General features: G+C 42.9%; 1 protein-coding gene across 2 annotated transcripts; it reads left to right on the top strand.

The window, feature by feature from the left end:
• Positions 1-77: 77 nt before the first annotated feature.
• LOC106580288 (CREB-regulated transcription coactivator 1) lies at positions 78-24,053 on the top strand. 2 transcript variants are annotated; one of them, XM_014161140.2, is made up of 14 exons: positions 79-568; positions 3,997-4,098; positions 4,302-4,412; positions 4,625-4,686; positions 5,778-5,846; positions 6,255-6,355; positions 6,549-6,575; positions 6,718-6,847; positions 7,776-8,014; positions 12,942-13,420; positions 14,117-14,635; positions 20,327-20,401; positions 20,541-20,742; positions 21,018-24,053. In XM_014161140.2, exons 1-14 carry the CDS (start codon positions 395-397, stop codon positions 21,215-21,217), a joined length of 2,490 nt encoding a protein of 829 aa, XP_014016615.2. In that variant the 5' UTR covers positions 79-394; the 3' UTR covers positions 21,218-24,053. The 2 variants fall into 2 exon arrangements, with proteins under 2 accessions (XP_014016624.2, XP_014016615.2); XM_014161149.2 differs by lacking the exon at positions 5,778-5,846 and having other exon boundaries at positions 78-568.
• Positions 24,054-24,594: the final 541 nt, after the last annotated feature.

The raw sequence follows: 24,594 nt of genomic DNA, 5'->3' as shown, positions 1-24,594 counted from the left end.
CCAATATAATAGTTGTGTTTAGTTTTTTTTTTTTACGTTTTTTAATCAATATCCAAAATATCCATTATACAGAACTGTAATTTCTGTGTTGACTTAGCCTTATATAAAAATAAAATAAACTACATGCCCCAGATTGCGTTTGGGCGCTCTGACCTTCTCCTCCCACAAGTCAGATGGTTTCGACTAGCTAGTTACCACAGCCATAAAGTAAAAATTGGCTGTATCGTACAAATTCATGAAAGCAAAAAATAGCTTTTTGGTCTTCATTTAAGGTTAACTGTGTTGTTCATGTTAGGTTTGGTTTGGTACGGCCCGTATCACTTTGTGGCTATGGTAACTAACGTTAGTGACGACCAAGTCAGATCATCCCACTGCGTGAAGTCGTTCGGTAAAGATGTCTGCTACGGATGTAGGCGGTTGTGGACCCGGAGCAGGACCCAGTTCGGGTGCTGGGTCTGGGGCATCGAACCCCCGAAAATTTAGCGAGAAAATAGCTCTACATACCCAACGTCAGGCTGAAGAGACTGCCGCTTTTCAGGAGGTTATGATGGATATCACCTCTACCAGGGTAAGTCGTAGGGGGGAGGCAGGAGATGAAAGCTGGAGTAAGTACAGGCCCGGGGCTTGTCAAGAGTCAACAAAAAATACGAAAATTATAAACTAATATAACGTTAGCTAACTAACTCTAGCCAATAATGAACGTTATCTACGACTTGCCTCATCTGTTGGAGTTTGAATGTCTAGTTATTTCACCTACTTAAAGTTAAATACCTAACTACGATGTTGTTTGCTATCTTATCTAACTTGTCAAAAGTGGAATGCGAACCAGCTAGCTAGTTAACTAACGTTAGCGTAAATAAACGATTTAGCTAGCCCTGCGTTAGCCACCTGTGGCTAAATAGTATTTCAAATTCAGTAGCTAACGTTAACTAGTTCGTTACGTTACTTATTTAACGTTAGCTAGCTATCTACCCGTAGTGAGTTAATGTTAACGAGACATTGTAGTTAACTAACTTTTTAATATATTTTCGTTTGTCCCACATTTACAAACCAAACTACCTAAGAACTGCTGAACTGTGTGATTGATTGATAACGTTACTTACCAGCCATGTTTTGGCTTAACGTTAGATTTTCAGTGCTGAGCTAGTTAGTTAGCTAGTTTGTCAAATAGACGGTGCATCAAGTGAAGTGGTTCATAGTGGCTGCTGTCAACCACCACAGCAGAACAGATTGCAAACTCTTGGCATACTGCAACCAACTCAATTATTTTTCCACTGAGTTTAACATTCACAAAATGGTGTGTTTATAGGAACTCCACTGCTGTATTAATTACGCCGATTCTGTTGCAAAACGTTTAGCAACACTAGCCGTTTACTCCAAACAAACTTTTTTTTTTCAACGAAAACGAGAGTTTCTATTGGACAAAAACCGGTTGGTCTCCCCCCGTTTTTCATCGTTTGCTCTGTTTGTGTACGTTTGGTTCTTAAACGGGTTTCCGTTGCAAGACAATGAATACACCCCAGAGTTTATTATAGGAATCTTTCAATTTGAAGTAAATAAGCTTGAACTGATTTTCAAACAGATACGAATTATTAATTTGGTTATTAATGAATTTATTAACATCTTTCTTTGAACATTCAATCTTTTAGAAACATGTTAATGCCCACCATTTCCCCCCTCTACGAATAGCCTATACATTTTGAGGTGAATGTGATGCAGACTGTGAAGAAGGAATAGAAAGGAGATGAGGGCAAATCAAATTAAGTGATTCCATTTTTTTAACCTTTATTTACCTAGGCAAGTCAGTTAAGAACAAATTTGTATTTATAATGACGGCTTACCCCAGCCAAACCGGACGACGTTGGGCCAATTGTGCGCTGTCCTATGGGACTCCCAATCATGGCCGGATGTGATGCAGCCTGGATTCAAACCAGGCACTGTAGTGATGCAGCCTTAGACCGCTGCGCCACTCGGGAGCCCAAAGACTCACCCTCTCATAAATTGCATTGTTGGGCAGCACATTCAAGGGCTCAAGTCTTGGCTCATCCCAACCGCTCATAACACCCCACTTCCTTCATTCACGGTAATTCCCCTTTGCCATCTCAACCACTGCCTTTTCTGGGAATTCCGTTGAGTCTCGTCCTTTACAATCTCCCCATCTAATATACTTTTTGTCAGGGTGGTCCAATCAGCCTAATAGCAAGGCAGGGGCGCAGGTACCGGTAAATGGAGACGGAGCATGCTGCGAAACTGATGTGCTTTGTGTGTGTGTGTGTGTGTGTGTGTGTGTGTGTGTGTGTGTGTGTGTTGAGAGAGAGTGAGCAGGCACAAACTATACAGTAAAGTAGTACAGAATTACGCTAAGACTTCACTTTAAAATTTATGTCAAACAAAAACCATTGATTTCAAAGTTTAACAAACCATGCAGTTCTATGCACAATCACTACTTTGAACAATTTACTCAGTAAATAAAAAACATTTAGTGGAATAACTGTGCAGGTGCAAAGTTTGATAACAGAATTTCGGTAAATTCTCACTCAGTTTTATTCTGTTTCCAGACTTTGTATCTGCACAGTTCATCCTGTAAATGTGCTTTTGTAAAATGTTCAGTGGAAATTGTTAAAAGTAGTACTTGTGAAGAGAGTTCTATGGTTTGTTAAACTTATAAATCAATGTTTTTTTGTTTGGTATAAATCTGAGTTTGTGCAAATCTGTTACCATGGATTTGCCCACTTCCATTCATTTATTGTATTTATTCATCAGTTTGGTTGTACAGCCTGTATATGTGTGGAGAATTCATATTGTCATCAGTGTGATGAATACTGAAAGCTCTAGCTACTGTAATCGTATTCGCCTGTGGCTAGGCCTATGTAAAAGAGAGGGGATTGAATCCGCAGTAGGGGAAACAGCTTCTCCTTCCGCCCCATGGCCATTGTTATTGCATTTGTTTTGTTGACGAAGTGAAGGTGAGGAGCGTCACCCATCATAGTAAAAATTGTTTCACCTATTCTGCTGTTCTATCGCTGGTGCAATCATGTCAGAGGGGGAAAAAAGTGTTCTTTAACTTCTTTGTTGTTGTAAAATCACAGTTTCAAAATTAAGGATTCCAGCTTTAAGGCTTTTGGGCATTTTTAGATGGGTTTGTAAAATATGACACAGTAGGTCTATCTTATCTCTAATCTGGAACAGTGGTGGTTCATATGAATCGATTTCAGGAGGGAAGGGAACCGTGTAAGGGCAGATTTAATCTTATGTCATATGAAGACCTTTTCTCAAATTCCTCTGCTGTCATAATGATATGTTACACTGCCAATGTCTCATTTGGGAGGTACACAAAGCAGTATTTTCTCACTGTCACCTCACTGGAAATGTTTTGTCCAACTTGAAATTTATTAGGCAACTCCTGGGGGTTATTAGCAATAGCAATATCCAGTATGCTGGTGGGGATATTGTTGCTTTGTGACTGTTTTCAAAGTTCTTATTTTTCTTAGAAATAATAATTTAACAGCTTTTCCTCAGTAAGTGTGGTTTTCCCTGTGAATGATTGTCCATATCTTTTACAATGATGAACTCACTGCCCTCTGTTTTAAAGGTTGAGAGACTGCATGAAAGATGTCAGAGGCAGGACAGCACATTATAACATGTGTCAAGTTCTTACTCAAAAGAAATAGGTCTGAAAAGACACCAAGATGTTTGGCTGTGTCATTAATGAAAATGGCCAGACAGTGTCTTACTAAAAGAACGGGCCAGGTCATTTCAAACATTCTATTGTGACATAGGACAACCACAGCTTTGCAGGTGATAAAGCACACTACAACAAACTCTTGATGATCTTGTTACCCATTTGATTATCTCAATCCACTGTTGTGGCATCTGTCTCTGTGTACCCTATGCAGCAATCCAGCAGTGAAATATTTCAAGGACACAAGTATTGCAGTTTGTCTTACAAAAGACATTAGGTATTCATAAAGTCTCCATCGCGTCTTTGTTCTCCAGATCCAGGCTCAGAAAGTGCGTCTGGCTAGAACCCAGGGCCCGTACTATGGGGGCTCCCTACCCAACGTTAATCAGATTGGCAGGAACCCAGGCGACTTTCAGGTGAGAGAGGATCACCTTATTTTTTTCATCCTCTGTGTGTGGGGGTCCACATTTAATATATAGCCTAAAAATCTATCCATACAATCACTTGACACCAATTTAAACACCATGGCATCTCTCCCTCTTGCACCCCTCTTTATCCTCTCTCCATTTCTGTTTCTCCGTTCTCCTACTTGTTTCCCTCATCTTTCCCCCTCTCTTAGGGTTTGTTCCACTCTAACCTGGACTCCAGTCGCTCTACACGGCACCACGGCCTGGTAGAGCGGGTCCAGAGGGACAGACGCTTCATCTCCCCAGTGCGTCCCTACAGGAGAGTAAGTATCCTTCACAATACCTCTGAGACCAGAGTCCGGGTGGTATTCCACAAAGCACAATCTAGCAGCTAATCCAGAGTTTTGCTCTACTTAGGCAAAGGACTGCTTTGATAATATATTGTTTTGTAATTTTCTATGTTGTGCTGACCAAATCCCTGATTGTGGATGAGAAGAGTAGATTTAGTTGTTGCCTTGACTTGTGTGCTCCTCAGGTGGACAGCTCTCCATATAACTCAGCCTATCTGTCCCCACCTCCGGACACCAGTTGGAGAAGGTAATGTTCTGGAGTGGAACCCAATCTTCTGAGACATGGGTATCCCTAGGGAAGCCTGTTCATTTTTGATGTATTGTGCTTAGTTGTTTTTCTCTGCAGCATTATAGCTTGGTAACAATGCATACTAACGCGATTGGGACTGACTAACAAGATGCCTGATTTTAGCTTTCCTTCATAGCCTTGAATTCAGTTGCTTTTCAGAACTTTTAGTTTTATTTTCTCCACTTTCCTCCCTTTTTTCTGGCATCCGAATACACTTACACTCTTTATTTTTAATTTTTCAAGTTTTAGAAAGAAACTCCCGCCTCTTTTCTCTTCTTGCCAGTCCTCTTCTTTCTTTTCTTTATTTCTCTGCTAAATGGAGAAAGGAAAACTGGCTTTGACATGAAATTAAATGACTCTTACACACCTCCCAATAGTTCCACTTTTATCTTAATCTCTGCAAAAAATACAGGCATGTCAAGATTACTTATAAATTTGCGTTGACACATGAATAAAATGAAGGCCGCTCTAAACCGGCGTTTCTCATCCCCGCTCGCTTGGATGCTGCGCTTTGGGAAATGGCCTCCATTAATCAGGTGAATGGAAGGAGCTGCTCCTGAAGCTTGTTTGTGGTGGAGTCGGCACAAGTCTGTCCGATTCTTTCCAGAACAGCACTGGGGTCTGGAAACACTGATAAACAGCCTCGTAAGTTCTACTGACGTGAACTGATCGCTGCGAGACCCCGTTTTAGCAGAGAATTTAAGAACCTCTTTCATAATAGCCAGTCTTACAGAAGCACATGAGCACACACACGCATGAGCGCAAGCTCACTCTTGTGAATGCATACATTCGTGCACATGAGCATGCATTAACACACACCCACAAATGCACTCAATTCCCTCAATATTCTCTGTATCCACGTACATGAGTGAAAAGTGTCTATGGGATGCGCCATGTGTTCTGTAGAATGTCAATCTCCCTCTCTTCCTCCCTCTGTCTCTGCATCTCCTATGCTCGTCGTCCGTCCCAAGCCTTCTCTCTTTACATTTTTAAAAATGTATTATCCTTCTCTGGAGAATAATGGCCATTTTTGTTGTTGATCACGAAAGGAACTGTTCGGGCAACTTCCCAGGAGACAAAAGCCAGTTATTTCGCCTCCCCACCATGGCACTCAACAGGTGAATCCCACCCTCCCACCCTCTCCATCTATCTTCTCTTCTCCCCCTCAACATAGGGCATCAACTTACTGTCCTGGGGCAGACATTAACAGACGATTGTGCCAGTGCGAGATATGGCCATTCAAAGATCTTCCAAGAGCTTATATATTGTATGTGTTGATCCTTTTTATATTGAATGAATTGATATTTAAGACTGAGTTCCAATATATCATGGATGGAGTTAGTTTGTGGCTGAGTAGAAGTAAAAGTCAAGTGGTGATTGTCATGATGTGGTTACTGGATGACTTTTCTAATGAGTCATGGATTGACTTGCGTAGTTGGTTCCTGTTTGGAGAATGTTGATGTGGCAATGGAAAGAGACCCCCTGGATATATCTTTCTCCTCTCCTGATGCCTTTTCTCGATGCAGGACCAACTCAGACTCTGCCCTCCACACCAGTGTGATGAACCCCCCTGCAGGAGACCCCTTCAGCGCTGGACACACACTCACCCCTCAGGGCAGACTCACTGGTGAGGACTCACTAAAGACTAAACCAACAGCATGTTTTTAGTTAACAAATCGGAGTGGGAGTTGAGGGTTTGCCACTGAGATAAGTGTCTGCTAAATGACCATATTGTTATAATTGCTTAAGTGTGATTGTGCCTTAAGCCCATTCCCAGTTTGCGCCAGTGCTCTGACTTGTATCTCTCTGTGCTCCTCTAGGTCAGAGTGAAGGAGAGGGGAGAAGAAGTGAGTCTAAAAGTCCCACTCGCTGTACACTAACAATTCTGTCCTAATTTAAACACACCACAAATAATCTTGACAATGGAAAGAAATCCTTGTGACCAGGAGACAGTGAATTGATTTCCTCAATCATGTTTGTCACCCACAGTGTTTCCGTACCCAGTTCCCCCCATTGAGGAGAACGTTATGGATCAGGGCAAACTGCTCAAGCCCTGGGACACCAAGAAGTTGCCCCTGCTGTCTTCTCGACCCAAGTCCTGTGAAGTTCCTGGTATCAAGTAAGTCAATCCTTCTAAAACACATCCAAGTCATTTCTACAGCTTTTCTCACAGGATAGAATAACTTATGTGGAAATGTCTGTGGCTCTAGAAGTTTGAACAAAATTAATTATCTACAGTAATCTGTTTCAGTGGAGACACATGGTTATAAAAACCTGCGATGTTGTCCATTAATGTAGACCTAATGTAATTTGTCGTTGCTGCTTACATTTAATGTAATTTGTTTAATTTAATGTGAAGCAGCAATATATGGAGGGGAGTCTGATAGTAGACACAGTATTGTACTATGGCTAGCGTGTGCCCTCAGGTATGACAAATTAATCCATGGCTGATTTTCTGTTGAACACTATCTGTTGCTGTAAAAGCCTCCGCTCAATCTCCATTTCTTCTCCATTGAAACAGCCATTTGAAATATCTTCCTCCGTTTTCAGCCTCTGTCTATCCTCCTCTTCTTGGTCATGACTAGCAGTCGGTGTAACCAGGGATGCAGAGGGTTGGTTGACATGACGTTCCACTCCCCCGTAGCCTTTCCGTTGCACATTCTTTTATCTTTCTCTCATAGCTGGGGTTTAGATTGGAATGTGTGTGTAGTGGACTTCCTTTCTTTTTCCCTCTCTCATTCACTTGCTCTTTATCTCCCATGTCTTTTTTTCCCCCCCTTGTTTTCTCTCCTCTGTAATTTATTCTCTCGCTCGCTTTCTCCCCTCGGTCTATTCTTCTGTTCTTTTTCTCTCTCTGTCGTTTTCTCTTTCTCGCTGCGTGTGTCTGGAGGCTGATGTTGGGTGTGAGTCAGTTTAGTTCTGGGACGCTGAGGTCACCCTGTCTGTCTGGAAATCACACGCGCCACAGTGTCTAATTCTTGCCGAATGTGAGACACCACTGTGGTTTCTCTTGTCTTTCTAAATAGTTTCTCCATCTCCTCCTCCAGTATCTTCCCCTCCCCGGACCAGCAGTCCAGCACCCCCCATGCTCCCTCAGCCCTGAACACGGGGGGCTCCCTGCCCGACCTCTCCAGCCTGCACTTCCCGTCGCCACTGCCCACCCCGCTGGACCCAGACGAGCCGGGCTACCCCTCGTCCCTGAGTGGGGGCAGCAGCACGGGCAACCTGGCCTCCACCCTCACCCAGCTGGGCATTAATGCCAGCAACGCCTTCCGCCACTCACCAGGTACAGGGAGGGGCTGTGGGACACAGGCTGAAGAGTGTGTGTGCTATTGTATGCCATGTTGATCTTCAGCACCTCTCTCTTGTGTGTATGTTAGTGTGTGCGCTCATGCAGGCATGCTAGGAACAATACAACCCTTTCTGTCACACAAGTTAAAATGTCTAAGTTTTGAATCAAACGGAGGAAGCTAGTGGGTGTTGGTGCAAGAGGGAGACAGGCCGACATTCATTTAGGTGGGTGCGTGTAAGATTTATTTAGAAAGTGAAAGTGGAGGTTAAGTGCAGGGCTGTGCATTCGGAAAAAGTAGCTGTCCTAGGGCCCTAAAAAATCCATGATGCAAAGAACGTGGAAAGAATCAGATAATCTTGACAATAAAATGGAATTCAACAATGTAAAAAAAAATAAAAAAAATGTATTGAACTTAGTAGGGAGTCAACGAAATGTAGTGAAAATTAATTAATTTGCCCAGGTTTATCATAAGACATGACCAGAATGCATCAGTGATTTGTATTTCCTGCAGCTTTCTGAAGAGGCAACGAGAATTCCCCCGTCTGTGTATGTGCGGTGCGTGCAGTTACCACTTTGTGTAGCTGTTAGCGATGATGCTAATGAAAACAGTCTTCTGGTAGATGGAATGGCTTTCCCAAAAACCTTATAAATTAAATGTTAACTGCAAAGCCTATGCCTACCTGGCAGATTGATATCATGATTATTTGCATCAATCCAGTGGGTGTTTGTTTTGCAAACTCTATCATAACAAAAACACAGCTGAACAGCCTCTTGCTAAGTGTGCGCTGGATTTAAAGGGTAACTACACTGAATAATTCCCCAAAAATTCCCAGACCTCAAAAGTGGTCTCCTTATGTGGTTTAAGCATGGTTGTGGACTTAAAAAATCCCATTTAGTTGTTTTTCAATTCAAGTGTCATTTTGAGTCAAAGCCTGAAAAAAAACCCCGGGGAAAACGGAGACCTGGAAAAACTCCACGGAATTTGGGTAAATTAAACTAACCGGAATCAGGCAAGAAATGAAGCAGATTTTATATGGCCCTACTGACCTTAGCTGTGTTAAGGTGATTTGGCCGACCACACACAGGAAATGTTAACTTCAGTCTAGAGGCAAGGCCTAGGGTTCATGTCAATAGTCTGAGGTGGCTTGCTCTTCTCGTCTTGTCTCTTCGTCACTGACGGAAACGGGTGAAAACAGTATGGTGAATGCTTGTCAGATATTTGCTGGTATTATTCTATTTCTTTCACATCAGTGCAAATTAAGGATAGGAGACAATGAAAGGAAACCTAGTTTGACTCTTGAGCTGCACCCTGCAGCTCAGGGCCTCTTCAGGGGACTGAGCTAGCGTTATACCTCCTGATATGATCGCCAGGAGACAAACTGTTTGCAATTTGTAAAAGTAAATGTTAAAACAACGAAATGTTGCAATACGTTTTCATTGAATTTTAATGTTTGTAGACTTCTAAACTGAACAAAAATATAAACGCAATATGCAACAATTTCAAAGATTTTAGTTAGTTCATATAAGGAAACCAGTCAATTGAAATACATTCTTATCAATGGATTTCTTCTACTTTTAAAAATCCACCTCTCTAAAAACACGTCTCTCACTGTCGCCGCCTGCTATAGACCACCCTCTGCTCCCAGCTGTGCTCTGGACACCATATGTGAACTAATTGCCCCCCCATCTATCTTCAGAGCTCGTGCTGCTAGGTGACCTAAACTGGGACATGCTTAACACCCCAGCCATCCTACAATCTAAGCTTGATGCCCTCAATCTCACACAAATGATCAATGAACCTACCAGGTCAGCCCAAAGCCGTAAACACGGGCACCCTCATAGATATCATCCTAACCAACTTGCCCTCTAAATACACCTCTGCTGTTTTCAACCAAGATCTCAGTGATCACTGCCTCCTTGCCTGCATCCGTAATGGGTCAGCGGTCAAACGACCTCAACTCATCACTGTCAAACGCTCCCTGAATCACTTCAGCGAGCAGGCCTTTCTAATCGCCCTGGTATCCTGGAAGGATATTGACCTCATCCCTTCAGTAGAGGATGCCTGGTTATTTAAAAAAAATGCCTTCCTCACCATCTTAAATAAGCATGCCCCATTCAAGAAATTTAGAACCAGGAACAGATATAGCCCTTGGTTCTCCCCAGACCTGACTGCCCTTAACCAACACAAAAACATCCTGTGGCGTTCTGCATTAGCATCGAACAGCCCTCGTGATATGCAACTTTTCAGGGAAGTTAGAAACCAATATACACAGGCAGTTAGAAAAGCCAAGGCTAGCTTTTTCAAGCAGAAATTTGCTTCCTGCAACACAAACTCAAAAAAGTTCTGGGACACTGTAATGTCCACAGAGAATAAGAGCACCTCCTCCCAGCTGCCCACTGCACTGAGGATAGGAAACTCTGTCACCACCAATAAATCCACTATAATTGAGAATTTCAATAAGCATTTTTCTATGGCTGGCCATGCTTTCCACCTGGCTACCCCTACCCCGGTCAACAGCACTGCACCCCCCACAGCAACTCGCCCAAGCCTTCCCCATTTCTCCTTCTCTCAAATCCAGTCACCTGATGTTCTGAAAGAGCTGCAAAATCGGGACCCCTACAAATCAGCCGGGCTAGACAATCTGGACCCTTTTCTTTCTAGAATTATCTGCCGAAATTGTTGCAACGCCTATTACTAGCCTGTTCAACCTCTCTTTCGTGTCCTCTGAGATTCCCAAAGATTGGAAAGAAGCTGCGGTCATCCCCCTCTTCAAAGGGGGGGACACTCTTGACCCAAACTGCTACAGACCTATATCTATCCTACCCTGCCTTTCTAAGGTCTTCGAAAGCCAAGTCAACTAACAGATTACCGACCATTTCGAATCCTACTGCACCTTCTCCGCTATGCAATCTGGTTTCAGAGCTGGTCATGGGTGCACCTCAGCCACGCTCAAGGTCCTAAACGATATCTTAACCGCCATCGATAAACAATACTGTGCAGCCGTATTCATTGACCTGTCCAAAGCTTTGGACTCTGTCAATCACCACATCCTCATCGGCAGACTCAACAGCCTTGGTTTCTCAAATGATTGCCTCGCCTTGGTTCACCAACTACTTCTCAGACAGAGTTCAGTGTGTCAAATCAGAGGGCCTGTTGTCCGGGCCTCTGGCAGTCTCTATGGGGGTGCCAGAGGGTTCAATTCTTGGGCCGACTCTTTTCTTTGTATACATCAATGATGTCGCTCTTGCTGCTGGTGAGTCTCTGATCCACCTCTACGCAGATGACACCATTCTGTATACTTCTGGCCCTTCTTTGGACACTGTGTTAACTACCCTCCAGATGAGCTTCAATGCCATACAACTCTCCTTCCGTGGCCTCCAACTGCTCTTAAATACAAGTAAAACTAAATGCATGCTCTTCAATCGATCGCTGCCTGCACCTGCCCGCCCGTCCAGCATCACTACTCTGGACGGTTCTGACTTAGAATATGTGGACAACTACAAATACCTAGGTGTCTGGTTAGACTGTAAACTCTCCTTCCAGACTCACATCAAACATCTCCAATCCAAAGTTAAATCTAGAATTGGCTTCCTATTTCGCAACAAAGCATCTTTCACTCATGCTGCCAAACATACCCTCGTAAAACCGACCATCCTACCGATCCTCGACTTCGGCGATGTCATTTACAAAATAGCCTCCAATACCCTACTCAATAAATTGGATGCAGTCTATCACAGTGCCATCCGTTTTGTCACCAAAGCTCCATATACTACCCACCACTGCGACCTGTACACTCTCGTTGGCTGGCCCTTGCTTCATACTCGGCGCCAAACCCACTGGCTCCAGGTCATCTACAAGACCCTGCTAGGTAAAGTTCCCCCTTATCTCAGCTCGCTGATCACCATAGCAGCACCCACCTGTAGCACGCACTCCAGCAGGTATATCGCTCTGGTCACCCCCAAAGCCAATTCCTCCTTCGGCCGCCTCTCCTTCCAGTTCTCTGCTGCCAATGACTGGAACGAAGTACAAAAATCTCAATAACTGGAAACAATTATCTCCCTCGCTAGCTTTAAGCACCAGCTGTCATAGCCCATCTATAATTTAGCCCAAACAACTACCTCTTCCCCTACTGTATTTATTTATTTTGCTCCTTTGCACCCCATTATTTCTATTTCTACTTTGCACTTTCTTCCACCGCAAATCTACCATTCCAGTGTTTTACTTGCTTTAGTGTATGTACTTCGCCACCATGGCCTTTTTTGCCTTTACCTCCCTTATCTCACCTCATTTGCTCACATTGTATATAGACTTATTTTTCTACTGTATTATTGACTGTATGTTTGTTTTACTCCAGGTGTAACTGTTGTTGTATGTGTCGAACTGCTTTGCTTTATCTTGGCCAGGTCGCAATTGTAAATGAGAAATTGTTCTCAACTTGCCTACCTGGTTAAATAAAGGTGAAATAAAATTTTAAAAATAATAAAACATTTCACATGACTGGTTATACAGATATGCATCTGTTCCTCACAGATACAGTACCTTAAAAAAAAGGTTGGGGCGTGTAACAGAAAACCCAGTCAGTATCCGGTGTGACCACATTTCCCACATCTCCTTCGCATAGAGTTGATCAGGCTGTTGATTGTGGCCTGTACAATTTTGTCCCACTCCTTTTCAATTGCAAACAAATTTGTTCGCAAAGTTTGAGAGACATAAGCTTGTTGTGCATATGGAACATTTCTGGGATCTTTTATTTCAGCTCATGAAACATGGGACCAACACTTTACATGTTGCGTTTTATATTTTTGTTCAGTGTATTATGTACGCATTACCACAACTTTTCACACCAGGACTCAAAATGCGTGTTTTATTTTATGTAGCTATATATTCAGATCTGTTTATCCGTCTTGTTTATTTGAACAGGTCTCCTGGCATCTCTTCAGGGCACTCTCAGTAACCCCTCCTTGCAGTCCTCGCTAAGCAACCCCAACATCCAATCATCTCTCAGCAGCCACTCCTTCCCCAACTCCCTCAGCTCCACCTCCTTGCACTCGTCGCTTAGCAACCCTTCCCTGCAGTCCTCCCTTAGCTCCTCCCCCTCCCTCCAGTCTTCCCTGAGCAACCAATCCCTGCACTCCTTCCTCAGCAACTCCTCCCTGAGTGGCCAGTCCCTCCAGACCGCAGCCAGTAACCCTAGTTACAGTAGCGGGGTGGGAGGGTCCGGCTCGTGCTCCTCTTATTCGCCATTGCTAACTAGCCAGGGGCAGTCACCACTCAGCACGTCGCCACGGAGACGAGCTCAGCTGTCCCCTCTGATCCTACCCATGGGAGGGGAGTCTCGCCGGCACCACTCCAAACAGTTCTCCCCCACCATCTCTCCAAACTTGTCCTCCATAACACAGGTAATGTCTACCTATGTTCTCCTTTTACCATGATTTAATCACAGGACAGAATAAGACTGCCCTGGGGTTAGGCGGTATCCAGATGTTCATACATTCATGCAGTTCCTGTGCTGCGCACACAAAACAAATAGTAGACATCAGGGATTTTGATCCAGGAGGGGATTTGTCTCTGCTGTAACCAAGAAGATTGATCTTGCAAGCTAGCTACTTGGTTAGCCAATAGAACCTGACTAGACGTTAATTACTTCTCTCTCTGGTTGGAACTGTGCTATGCCAGAATGTGGACACCACGGAGCCAGCGCAAGATATGGCTCGAAAAACGTACCTCAACCCAGGGATGGGAGATGGCACTGTACTTCTAATTATGATGAATCGAGAAGATTGAAATACTGCTAGTTTTTAAGTAAACTGCCCTTTTCGTCAGCATGCAAGGGTAGCTAATGCTGTTTATCTATTAACCTAGTGCACAAGTTGACTGTAGATATTTATTTAAAATAACAAATATTCAAATTTATGAAAAAACTAGCTCAATTGTTTTGACGTATTGAAAATCATGCCATGGGTATTTCAAAAATACCCCAGTATATAGTTTATACTGTATCCCGCTCAAGCCTACATGGCACCATAACATTGGCTGACCTGCATGCCAATTGAGTTCGTATTCCATTTCCAATCAATGTGTTTATCTCCTCCCAGGGCGTCCCTCTGGACACCAGCAAACTGCCCATGGACCAGAGGCTCCCTCCCTACCCCTTCAGCCAACCCCAGCAGCAGCTTCATCAGCCAGGTCCTCCAGCATCCCAGCAGGCCTCTCAGGCAGGACAACAGCTCTCCCAGCCGTCCGTGGTACAACAACAACAACAGCAGCACCAACACCATCAGCTGCATTTGCAATACCAGCTGCACCAGCAGCAACGTGCCCAGTCTCAGCAGGCCCTCCAGCAGCAGCACCTGCAGAACCTGCGCAATGTCCAGAACCAGCAGATGCAGCATAGGGTGTCGGTCAAAATTGAGAAGCAGGGTGAGCAGGGCCAGAACTCCCAGTGCCTGCAGACGCAAGACCCGCAGTCGACCCAGCAGCAACAGCAGCAGCAGCAACAACAACAGGACCAGCAAGACCAACAGCAGCAGATGGAGCAGCAAAGGCAGCAGGGAAGTCTTCCCCAGCTGCAGCACATCAGCCACTCCCTGGCCACAGACCTGGGCCTCTACAACGTGAGTGGAGTTAGTGCCAGCCCATTCAACACACTCCTGCCAATTGGCCGCATAAAGCCAGAACTTCCTCTATGTCCTCCTATTGGTCTGTCACTGTTAATCTACCTCACTTCTCCGGGGCAGAGGGGCATGACAGCCTGCATGGTTTGATGTCTTTGTAAACGCATGGTTTTAAAGCAAGCTCAATGTTGTAAACTTTGGTTGTGATAGAAACTGAGGTCAACTAGAATGATCTGGATGACGTAATCATCTGCACATCTGTTATGAAGACCATAACCAGTGTCAGCCTGATGGCTTCTGGTCACACCAGGACATATTTTAAGAGTTCACTCTGTCATCTAACTAGAATTAGCTCACTATTTTGTATTGTATATTTGTATAATCAGCTGATTTATTTATACATTTGGCCATGCAAATTGATCACTGTTCAGCCTCTTAGTGTGTGACATCCTGAAGTTTCAAATAGTATAATATCTTTATCTCTTTACACATGACACATTACTCTGCTGTCATGGGATATACAGTACCAGTCAAAAGTTAGGGGTTTTTCTTCATTTTTACTATTTTCTACATTGTTGAATAAGAGTGAAGAATTCGAAATTATGACATGACACATGGAATCATGTAGTAACCCCAAAAAATTGTAAACAAATCAAAATATATTTTATATTTAAGATTCTTCAAAGTAGCCACCCTTTGCCTTGATGACAGCTTTGCACACTCTTGACATTCTCTCAACCAGCTTCATGAATGCATTTCAATTTGTTAAAAGTGAATTTGTGGAATTTCTTTTTCTTAATGCGTTTGAGCCAATCAGTTGTATTATGACAAGGTAGGGGTGGTATACAGAAGATAGCCCTATTTGGTGAAAGACCAAGTCCATATTATGGCAAGAACAGCAAATAAGCAAAGAGAAACGACAGTCCATCATTACTTTAACCTGTTGGGGCTAGGGGGCAGTATTTGCACGGCCGGATAAAAAACGTACCCGATTTAAACTGGTTACTACTCTTGCCCAGAAACGAGAATATGCATATAGTAGATTTGGATAGAAAACACTAAAGTTTCTAGAACTGTTTGAATGGTGTCTGTGAGTATAACAGAACTCATATGGCAGGCCAAAACCTGAGAAGATTCCATACAGGAAGTGCCCTGTCTGACAATTTGTTGTCCTTCTGTTGCATCTCTCTCGAAAATACAGCATCTCTGCTGTAACGTGACATTTTCTAAGGCTTCCATTGGCTCTCAGAAGGCTCCAGAAAGTGTAATGGGGTGTCTGCTGTCTCTGGGCGAAGAACAGCAGGAGAATTTGTGAGTGATAAACCTGGGGACAGTGACACTGGAGATGCGCGTTCATGAGAATTCTCCATTTTTTTCTTTCAGCCTTTGAATGAATACAACGTCGCCCGGTTGGAATATTAGCGCTATTTTACGAGAAAAATAGCATAAAAATTTATTTTAAACAGCGTTTGACATGCTTCGAAGTACGGTAATGGAATATTTAGAATTTTTTTGGAACGAAATGCGCTCGGGCGTCACCCTTAGGATAGTAACCTGAACGCACAAACAAAACGGCGGTATTTGAATATAACTATGGATTATTTGGACCAAAACAACATTTGTTGTTGAAGTAGAAGTCCTGGGAGTGCATTCTGACGAAAAACAGCAAAGGTAATCCAATTTTTCTAATAGTAATTCTGAGTTTGGTGAGCCCCAAACTTGGTGGGTGTCAAAATAGCTAGCCGTGATGGCCAGGCTATGTACTCAGAATATTGCAAAATGTGCTTTCGCCGAAAAGCTATTTTAAAATCTGACATAGCGATTGCATAAAGGAGTTCTGTATCTCTAATTCTTAAAATAATTGATATGTATTTTGTGAACGTTAATCATGAGTAATTTAGTAAATTCACCGGAAGTTTGTGGTGGGTATGCTAGTTCTGAACATCACATGCTAATGTAAAAAGCTGTTTTAAAAAAAAATATAAATATGAACTTGATATAACAAAACATGCATGTATTGTATAACATAATGTCCTAGGAGTGTCATCTGATGAAGATCATCAAAGGTTAGTGCAGCATTTAGCTGTGGTTTTGGTTTTTGTGACATATATGCTTGCTTTGAAAATGGCTGTGTGATTATTTTTGGCAGCGTACTCTCCTGACATAATCTGTTTTGTTTTCGCTGTAAAGCCCTTTTGAAATTGGACAATGTGGTTAGATTAACGAGAGTCTTGTCTTTAAAATGCTGTAAAATAGTCATATGTTTGAGAAATTGAAGTTATAGCATTTTTGAGGTATTTGTATTTCGCGCCACGCGATTACACTGGCTGTTGTCTAGGGTGGGACACAAGCGTCCCACCTAGCCCAGGGAAGTTAAGACATGAAGGTCAGTCAATATTGTACATTTCAAGAACTTTGAAAGTTTCTTCAAGTGCAGTCGCAAAAACCATCAAGCGTTATGATGAAACTGCCTCTCATGAGGACTGCCACAGGAAAGGACGACCCAGAGTTACCTCTGCTGCAAGTTCATTAGAGTTTCCAGCCTCAGAAATGGGCAATTAACTGCACCTCAGATTGCACCTCACGAGTTCAAGTAACCGATACATCTCAACATCAACTGTTCAGAGAAGACTGTGTGAATCTGGCCTTCATGGTTGAATTGCTGCAAAGAAACCACTACTAAAGGACACCAATAAGAAGAGACTTGCTTGGGCCAAGAAACACGAGCAATGGACAACAGACGGGTGGAAATCTGTACTTTCGTCTGATGAGTCCAAATTTGAGATTTCTGGTTCCAACCACTGTGTCTTTGTGAGTCGCAGAGTAGGTGAACAGATGATCTCTGCATGTGTGGTTCCCACCGTGAAGCATGGAGGAGGAGGTGTGATGGTGTGGGGGTGCTTTGCTGGTGACACTGTAGGTGATTTTAAAATTAAAGGCATTCTGCAGCAATATGCCATCCCATCTGGTTTGCACTTAGGGAAAAGGGGATATCTAGTCAGTTGTAAAACTGAATGCATTCAACCGACTATGTCTTCTGCATTTAACCCAACCCCTCTGAATCAGAGCGGTGCGGGGGGCTGCCATAATCGACATCCATGTCTTCGGTGCCCGGGGAACAGTGGGTTAACTGCCTTGCTCAGGGCCAGAACGACAGATTTTTACCATGTCAGCTCAGGCTTATTGGGACTATCATTTGTTTTACAACAGTACAATGACCCAAAACACACCTCCAGGCTGTGTAAGGAATATTTCACCACAAAGGAGAGTGATTGAGTGCTGCACCAGATGATCTGGCCTCCACAATCACCCAAACTCAACCCAATTGAGTTTGGAATGAATTGGACCGCAGAATGAAGGAAAAGGAGCCAACGAGTGCTCAGCACACAGTTGAAGTCTTTAGTTTACATACACCTTAGCCAAACGCATTTAAACTCAGTTATTCACAATTCCTGACATTTAATCCCAGGAAATATTCCCTGTCTTAGGTCAGTTAGATCACCACTTTCCAGTGGGTCAGAAGTTTACATACACTCAATTAGTATTTGGTAGCATTGCCTTTAAATTGTTTAACTTGGGTCAAATGTTTCGGGTAGCCTTCCACAAGCTTCCAACAATAAGTTGGGTGAATTTTGGCCCATTCCTCCTGACAGAGCTGGTGTAACTGAGTCAGGTTTGTAGGCCTCCTTGCTCGCACACACTTTTTCAGTTCTGCCGACACGTATTTTCTATAAGTTTGAGGTCAGGGCTTTTTGATGGCCACTTCAATACCTTGACTTTGTTGTCCTTAAGCCATTTTGCCACAACTTTGGAAGTATGCATGGTCATTGTCCATTTGGAAAACCCATTTGCGACCAAGCTTTAACTTCCTGACTGACGTCTTGAGATGTTGCTTCAATATATCCACATCATTTTCCTTTCTCATGATGCCATCGATTTTGTGAAGTGCACCAGTCCCTCATGCAGCAAAGCACCCCCACAACATGATGCTGCCACCCCCATGCTTCACGGTTGGGATGGTGTTCTTCGGCTTGCAAGCGTCCCCCTTTTTCCTCCAAACATGACGATGGTCATTATGGCCAAACAGTTCTATTTTTGTTTCATCAGACCAGAGGACATTTCTCCAAAAAAGTATGATTTTTGTCCCCATGTGCAATTGCAAACTGGCATTTTTATAGCAGTTTTGGAGCAGTGGCTTCTTCCTTGTTGAGCAGCCTTTCAGGTTATGTCGATTATAGGACTCATTTTACTGTGGATATAGATACTTTTGTACCTGTTTCCTCCAGCATCTTCACAAAGTCCTTTGCTGTTGTTCTGGGATTGATTTGCACTTTTTCGCACCAAAGTACATTCATCTCTAGGAGACAGAACGCGTCTCCTTCCTGAGCGTTATGACGGCTGCGTGGTCCCATGGTGTGTATACTTGCGTACATTGTTTGTACAGATGAACGTGGTACCTTCAGGCATTTGGAAATTGCTCCCAAGGATGAAGCAGACTTGTGGAGGTCTACAGTTATTTTTATGAGGTCTTGGCTGATTTTCGTTTGAGTTTCCCATGATGTCAAACAAAAAGGAGTTTGAAGGTAGGCCTTGAAATACATCCACAGGTACACCTCCAATTGACTCAAATGATGTCAATTAGCCTATCAGATGCTTCTAAGGCCATGACATCATTTTCTGGAATTTTCCAGGCTGTTTAAAGGCACAGTCAACTTAGTGTATGTAAACTTCTGACCCACTGGAATTGAGATATAGTGAAAAATAAGTGAAATAATCTGTCTGTAAACAATTGTTGGAAAAATTACTTGTCATGAACAAAGTAGATGTCCTAAATGACTTGCCAAAACTATAGTTTGTTAACAAGACATTTGTGGAGTGGTTGAAAAACGAGTTTTAATGACTCCAACCTAAGTGTATGTAAACTTCTGACTTCATTTGTATGTGGGAACTCCTTCCAGACTGTTGGAAAAGCATTCCAGGAAAACCTCATGAAGCTGTTTGAGAGAATACAAAGCTGTCATCAAGGCAAAGGGTGGCTACTTTGAAGAATCTCAAATATAAAATATATTTTGATTTTAACACTTTTTATGGTTACTACATGATTTCTTATTTCATAGTTTTGTGTTCACTGTCTACAATGCAGAAAATAGTAAAAATATAGAAAAACCCATGAAGGAGTAGGTGTTCTAAAAAACTTTTGACTGGTACTGTATTTAAAACAGAAATTAGGCTATTCAAGAGGCCATGTTGTTAGAACTTTGGCTCAACAATTTCCTACTTGATGCTTCACATTTCCTGGACCTGTATAGCTTCTCAATACATTTGCAATGCTCTTGTTTCACAACATCCTTCTGACAGATGATGTCATTGAACATGCGCACAATTCTTTTAGCTGCAGAATGTGGTGTGTGAAACTTGAGAGGGGACGCTGATGTCATGCCCAAGTGAGGTGAAATGGATCCTGGGCTCTGTTGTTGAATTGCTCTATTAATAGCAGTCCAGAGAGTAGACTATCTTTGTGTGCTGGGGGTTGTGACATTGGCACCACAGTGAAATTGGCCTGTAGGATGTAGCATCAATGACGCCCCACTCCACAACTACAATACATATTGTAGGTGATGTTACTCAACATAACTTGGTATGACGTGTTGTTCTGTCTTTAGTGTAAAGTACCTGTGTTTTGTGTTGTAGGACACATTACTGTTAAACTCTCTGTTGGATGATCCTTACCTGGGCCTGCAGATCGCCTCCAGACAGAACCAGCAGGTATACCTTTTCTGCAGACACTTTATTTCTCTCTGGCTCATTTTTATATTGACTACTGCACCTCTGCTTTCATTGCTGAGTTCTGTTGTACTGTATTTGTCTGCCTGAGTTCACGTTTGGTGTTTTGTTCCCGTCTCAGTTCAACATGGAGACTCCGGGAGACAGCCTGTCATTCAACCATGGTGGCTTAGGCTGTGGGAGTGGTGGAAAGGGCCAGGAGGAATTCTACCACTCCAACCATGGCTTCCTGGAGCTCCACGATTCAGGGGATAGGCAGCACCTTAACAACCAGAACTTTGGGGGAGAGGGATGCCACAACGTCCCTAACATCATCCTCACAGGTGAGATCTGGGCTACCACTTCGGCTATTTCTCCCTTGTAGGAGAGGAATGCTTTCCAAGTATATAAATATAACTACAACTAACACTAATCCTGAGTGGCTCAGTGGGTAGAGTATGGCACTTACAATGTCAAGGGTTGTGGATTCGGTTCCTGCTGGGGTCACCCATTCAAAAACATATGCACACATGACTGTAAGTCCCTTTTGGATAAAAGCGTCTGCTAAATGGAACATTTATTATTATGTATTACTAGCCCTCTTTTCTTTCTTCACCAGGAGACAGTTCGCTGGGCCTCTCCAAGGAGATCGCCAGCGCTCTGTCCCACGTGCCAGGGTTTGAGATGGACTCCTTTGCCCTGGACGACCCCCTCAGGATGGACCCCCTGGCCCTTGAGGGGCTGGGCATGCTGGATGGGGACCTCATGCTGACTGACCCCGCCGTGGAAGACTCCTTCCGCTCCGACCGCCTCAAGTGACCCCCCCGCCTAGTGTGGTTACTGAGGAGGGAAGGGGCTTGGAACAACCCCGGGCTGAAGTGGAACAGGTGGGGTTGAGCCCTGCTTTGCTTCCCCCTCCTTGGCGATTGACCCAACCACAGGATCTGCAAATAAGAGGTCAGGTGGGAGGTTTTGGACAGTCTAGTGCAGGGTTGTCTGACTGGTCCCGGAGAGAAACTGGGGAGCAGGCTTTGATCCACCATAGTACAAATACACCTGTCAAATAATCAGCTAATCACAGTCTTCAGTCTGGACCTTGATTATTTGAATTGTGTGTGTTAGTGCTGGGCTTGAATAGAATTCTACATGCTCTCCAGGACCAGAGTTGGAGGCACCTGGTCTAGTGGGGATCTCTCCACATGCTTTCTGTGAGGTGATGTGGGGAAGGTTGGAGGACAGGACTGACATGTCAGTGGTGGAGCAAGTTTGTTCAAGGTTCTTTCCGCTACATCCAGGCATTTATCGAAAACGCACTTGTGATGCTTAAGAGAAAAAAAGAAAATATTGGCATTATCTTGTACGAGTCTTATCTGCATGTAAACAAATGCACTTCGGATAATGCATAAATGCAGGAATCACGCATGAGGTCAGTTACACTTGAAAATGCCGTCTTGAAAACCATACAATATGCATTCTATAAGACAGGACTTTCCCGACTGGTATTTCGGCTTTGTCGGTGTTCCATCATTCCAACGCCAGTATGGGGAGGCTGGAATATCAGCTATGTTTGCCATCATTCTACTGCAAGAACATACAGTAGATCTGGGGTATTTATGGATTACATCAACACAACCAGAGACTGTTCAACCAATAGTGGCCAATTGACATGTCATTAAGTGTTTCTATTTTATTTAAGTTTGGTAAAGGTAATTCAGTGGCAGACCTTGCTAGATATAGTTCAGTCTTTCAACGGACAAAGAGAAGAAAGTGTTTTTTTGGAGAGGTGACTTTCTCAGTCCCTCAGGACAAGTTGGCACTTAGGGGCCATTTTAGTGTCTGGACGGCATATTTGTCTGTAAGATTATCGCTGTCTGTGTTCAAGACCCAGCTAAATTGACCTTTCTCATTTGACATCTGCTAACTCGAATCGTTTTGATGGTTCCGAATCTAAAAAATAACTGAATCAATTGTCTAAGGATATTGTCCTCATATTGAATCAAGTAGTCCTTAAGAGTCCATTATCCAACTCTCCTGTCTATAAAAACAACACATAAAATAACGCATTTCACTGCGCCTATCTGGTGTATGTGACAAACATTTGTGTATTATTTTTTTATTTATGTCCCAACATGGCAGCTGTTGCCATTCTGCCAGCCTGCTTCTATACCATGGAGCTTCTCTGTAAATTTAAGCCGAGGACCTTTTGCTATGCACCACCCCTGTGTGCCTGCTATCCTGCTATAGCTCCCCCTTAGATCTTAGACCTACCCTCTTCTGCACAGTCCCCATTTGTTTTTAAATGTGTACTATTCACAAAGTGTCTGCCTTCCATCAAGAGAATTGGCATTGTTGATATGAAAAAGAAAGAGGGGGCAAAAGCCCTCAATGCATTTCAATGACATGAATTGGAGTTATATGTTTTATCATTGAGTAATTGGGAAACGGCAAGGCCAAAACCAAGTAGACGAATGCATAACAACATTTTTGCCATAGTATGTATTGTAACTGTTACTACTATCCTAAGGCCTTGGAGCTTTAGTGTCCGTTTTAGTCAGGTAATCCTAGCCACTGTGATTGACACCTCTAACCCCTCCCACCTGCTGCACCTGTCTTGCCACAGCAAGGGCCATAGTAACATATTTTTATGTAACAAAGTAGTTATTACTATGAAGTTTTATTTTTTAATTAAAGGTGGTCTATGTCTTTGTATATAAATGTATAAATAACTGAGAATATATTTAAGAAGAGAAGCTGTTTGGTTCCGCAACACCCTGAAACCGGTTGCATGATATGAAAAGCAACTAGTTCTGAACAATGTAGTCCATTTGCTATGCAAAATGTTCTTGTGCATGTCTTGTGTGACTGTCTGGGAGTTGTCAAATACAATTTTTCATATAGTACATTTGCATCATACTATTGTAGCGAAAATACATTTTTTGTAAAATATTTTTTTGCGTTTTTAAATGGTCATATTTTGCTTTGGTGACAATTTTTGATATTGGTGTCTAAAGACTACTGTAAGTTTGACATTGTGTGGCAGCAACAGGAAGTTAGAGCGCTTGAGATAATATCGTTTAACTTTCATAATGACAAAGATTATGGAAATCAGCCCTTCTTTCCAGTGGGGACTGAAAGAGGTCATGTTTGACAGACTTAATAAAACACAAGCGCTGCAACTTGGATATAGAAAGCTGTATGCAACTGTTACATCATAGATTGGTGGTAACATCCATCCTAAAATGAAGTAGTGCTGTTCTGAAGTTGTGCTAACATAGAGTTTAACCCCCTTATTGACAGATATTGAAGTACTTCTAATTACTGGTATGTTTTATTTCAACCATATTGCTTTTACACTGATCATATGAGCCAAATGCAAATCTGTTTTGACAGGAGTGGTGGTTGAAGAGGTTTGATACTCAAACCAATGGTAAAAACCCATTCACTACTGCCCCCTATCCAACAGTAATAGTGTGGGTTTGCAAAGTCCCCTTTCACCACTGTGAGCCAACGTTGTGCCTCGGTGTATATCTTGCTTCTTACTAGGCTGGTGGTATTGGTAAGACCACAAGTCGTTTTGAAGAGTCATAATAATGCATTTTCAATTTAGCCATTAATGAGGGGAGGTAAATAAATAAAAAAGTTAGCGTGAAAATCATATTTGAAAGTGTTAGAGGTTTTTCTGCATTGCCTAGTCCCATGTTCCCTATTTTCTGTGGCATGTTTCCTGTATTTACTGATTTTGTTTAGTACTGCACTGTGGATCATTCCCAACCAAAACTGAAAAGATTCTTTTGAAGTGATATTTGAATTGATAGGCTATTTAATGGAGATTTGAATAAGGCCTTTTTTAATTTGACTGTAGGGTAGAGTGGATGAAAATGTCTTGTCTGATTAGAAGGAATCATGTAAGTGTGGGTAGTATATTTTGGATTGGGTCTGAAGGGTATTCTGATGAAGTACCAGTTAATTTCAGGGTCAGCGCTGGCAGTTGACTCGAGAGGTGTAATGATTATATGATCTCTATCTTCACCTGGTGTGAGAACAGACTTGAAATGCTGAGAAAGTCATTTTACTGTTATTCTGCACTTTGTCATTTGAAAACCCAAGAGCATGCCCGCCATTGGTTGTCCTGCTTGATTAGTCCAGGGTGACGCATGTTTGCTCTACCAGTTGTTTGATTTAGAATTTGTGACAAT

This window comes from Salmo salar, chromosome ssa02 (genome assembly GCF_905237065.1).
Source record: "Salmo salar chromosome ssa02, Ssal_v3.1, whole genome shotgun sequence".
NCBI classification, from domain to species: domain Eukaryota; kingdom Metazoa; phylum Chordata; class Actinopteri; order Salmoniformes; family Salmonidae; genus Salmo; species Salmo salar.
Note: the sequence above shows the minus strand (reverse complement) of the source record. Positions and strands in the feature narration are given on the sequence as shown.

Excerpts from the sequence above, each read along its gene's own strand:
- LOC106580288 (XM_014161140.2), top strand. The coding sequence starts at position 395 with ATGTCTGCTACGGATGTAGGCGGTTGTGGACCCGGAGCAGGACCCAGT. Across the intron at positions 5,847-6,254 it reads CCCACCATGGCACTCAACAG|GACCAACTCAGACTCTGCCC; the intron begins GTGAATCCCACC and ends TTCTCGATGCAG. Across the intron at positions 8,015-12,941 it reads CGCCTTCCGCCACTCACCAG|GTCTCCTGGCATCTCTTCAG; the intron begins GTACAGGGAGGG and ends TTATTTGAACAG.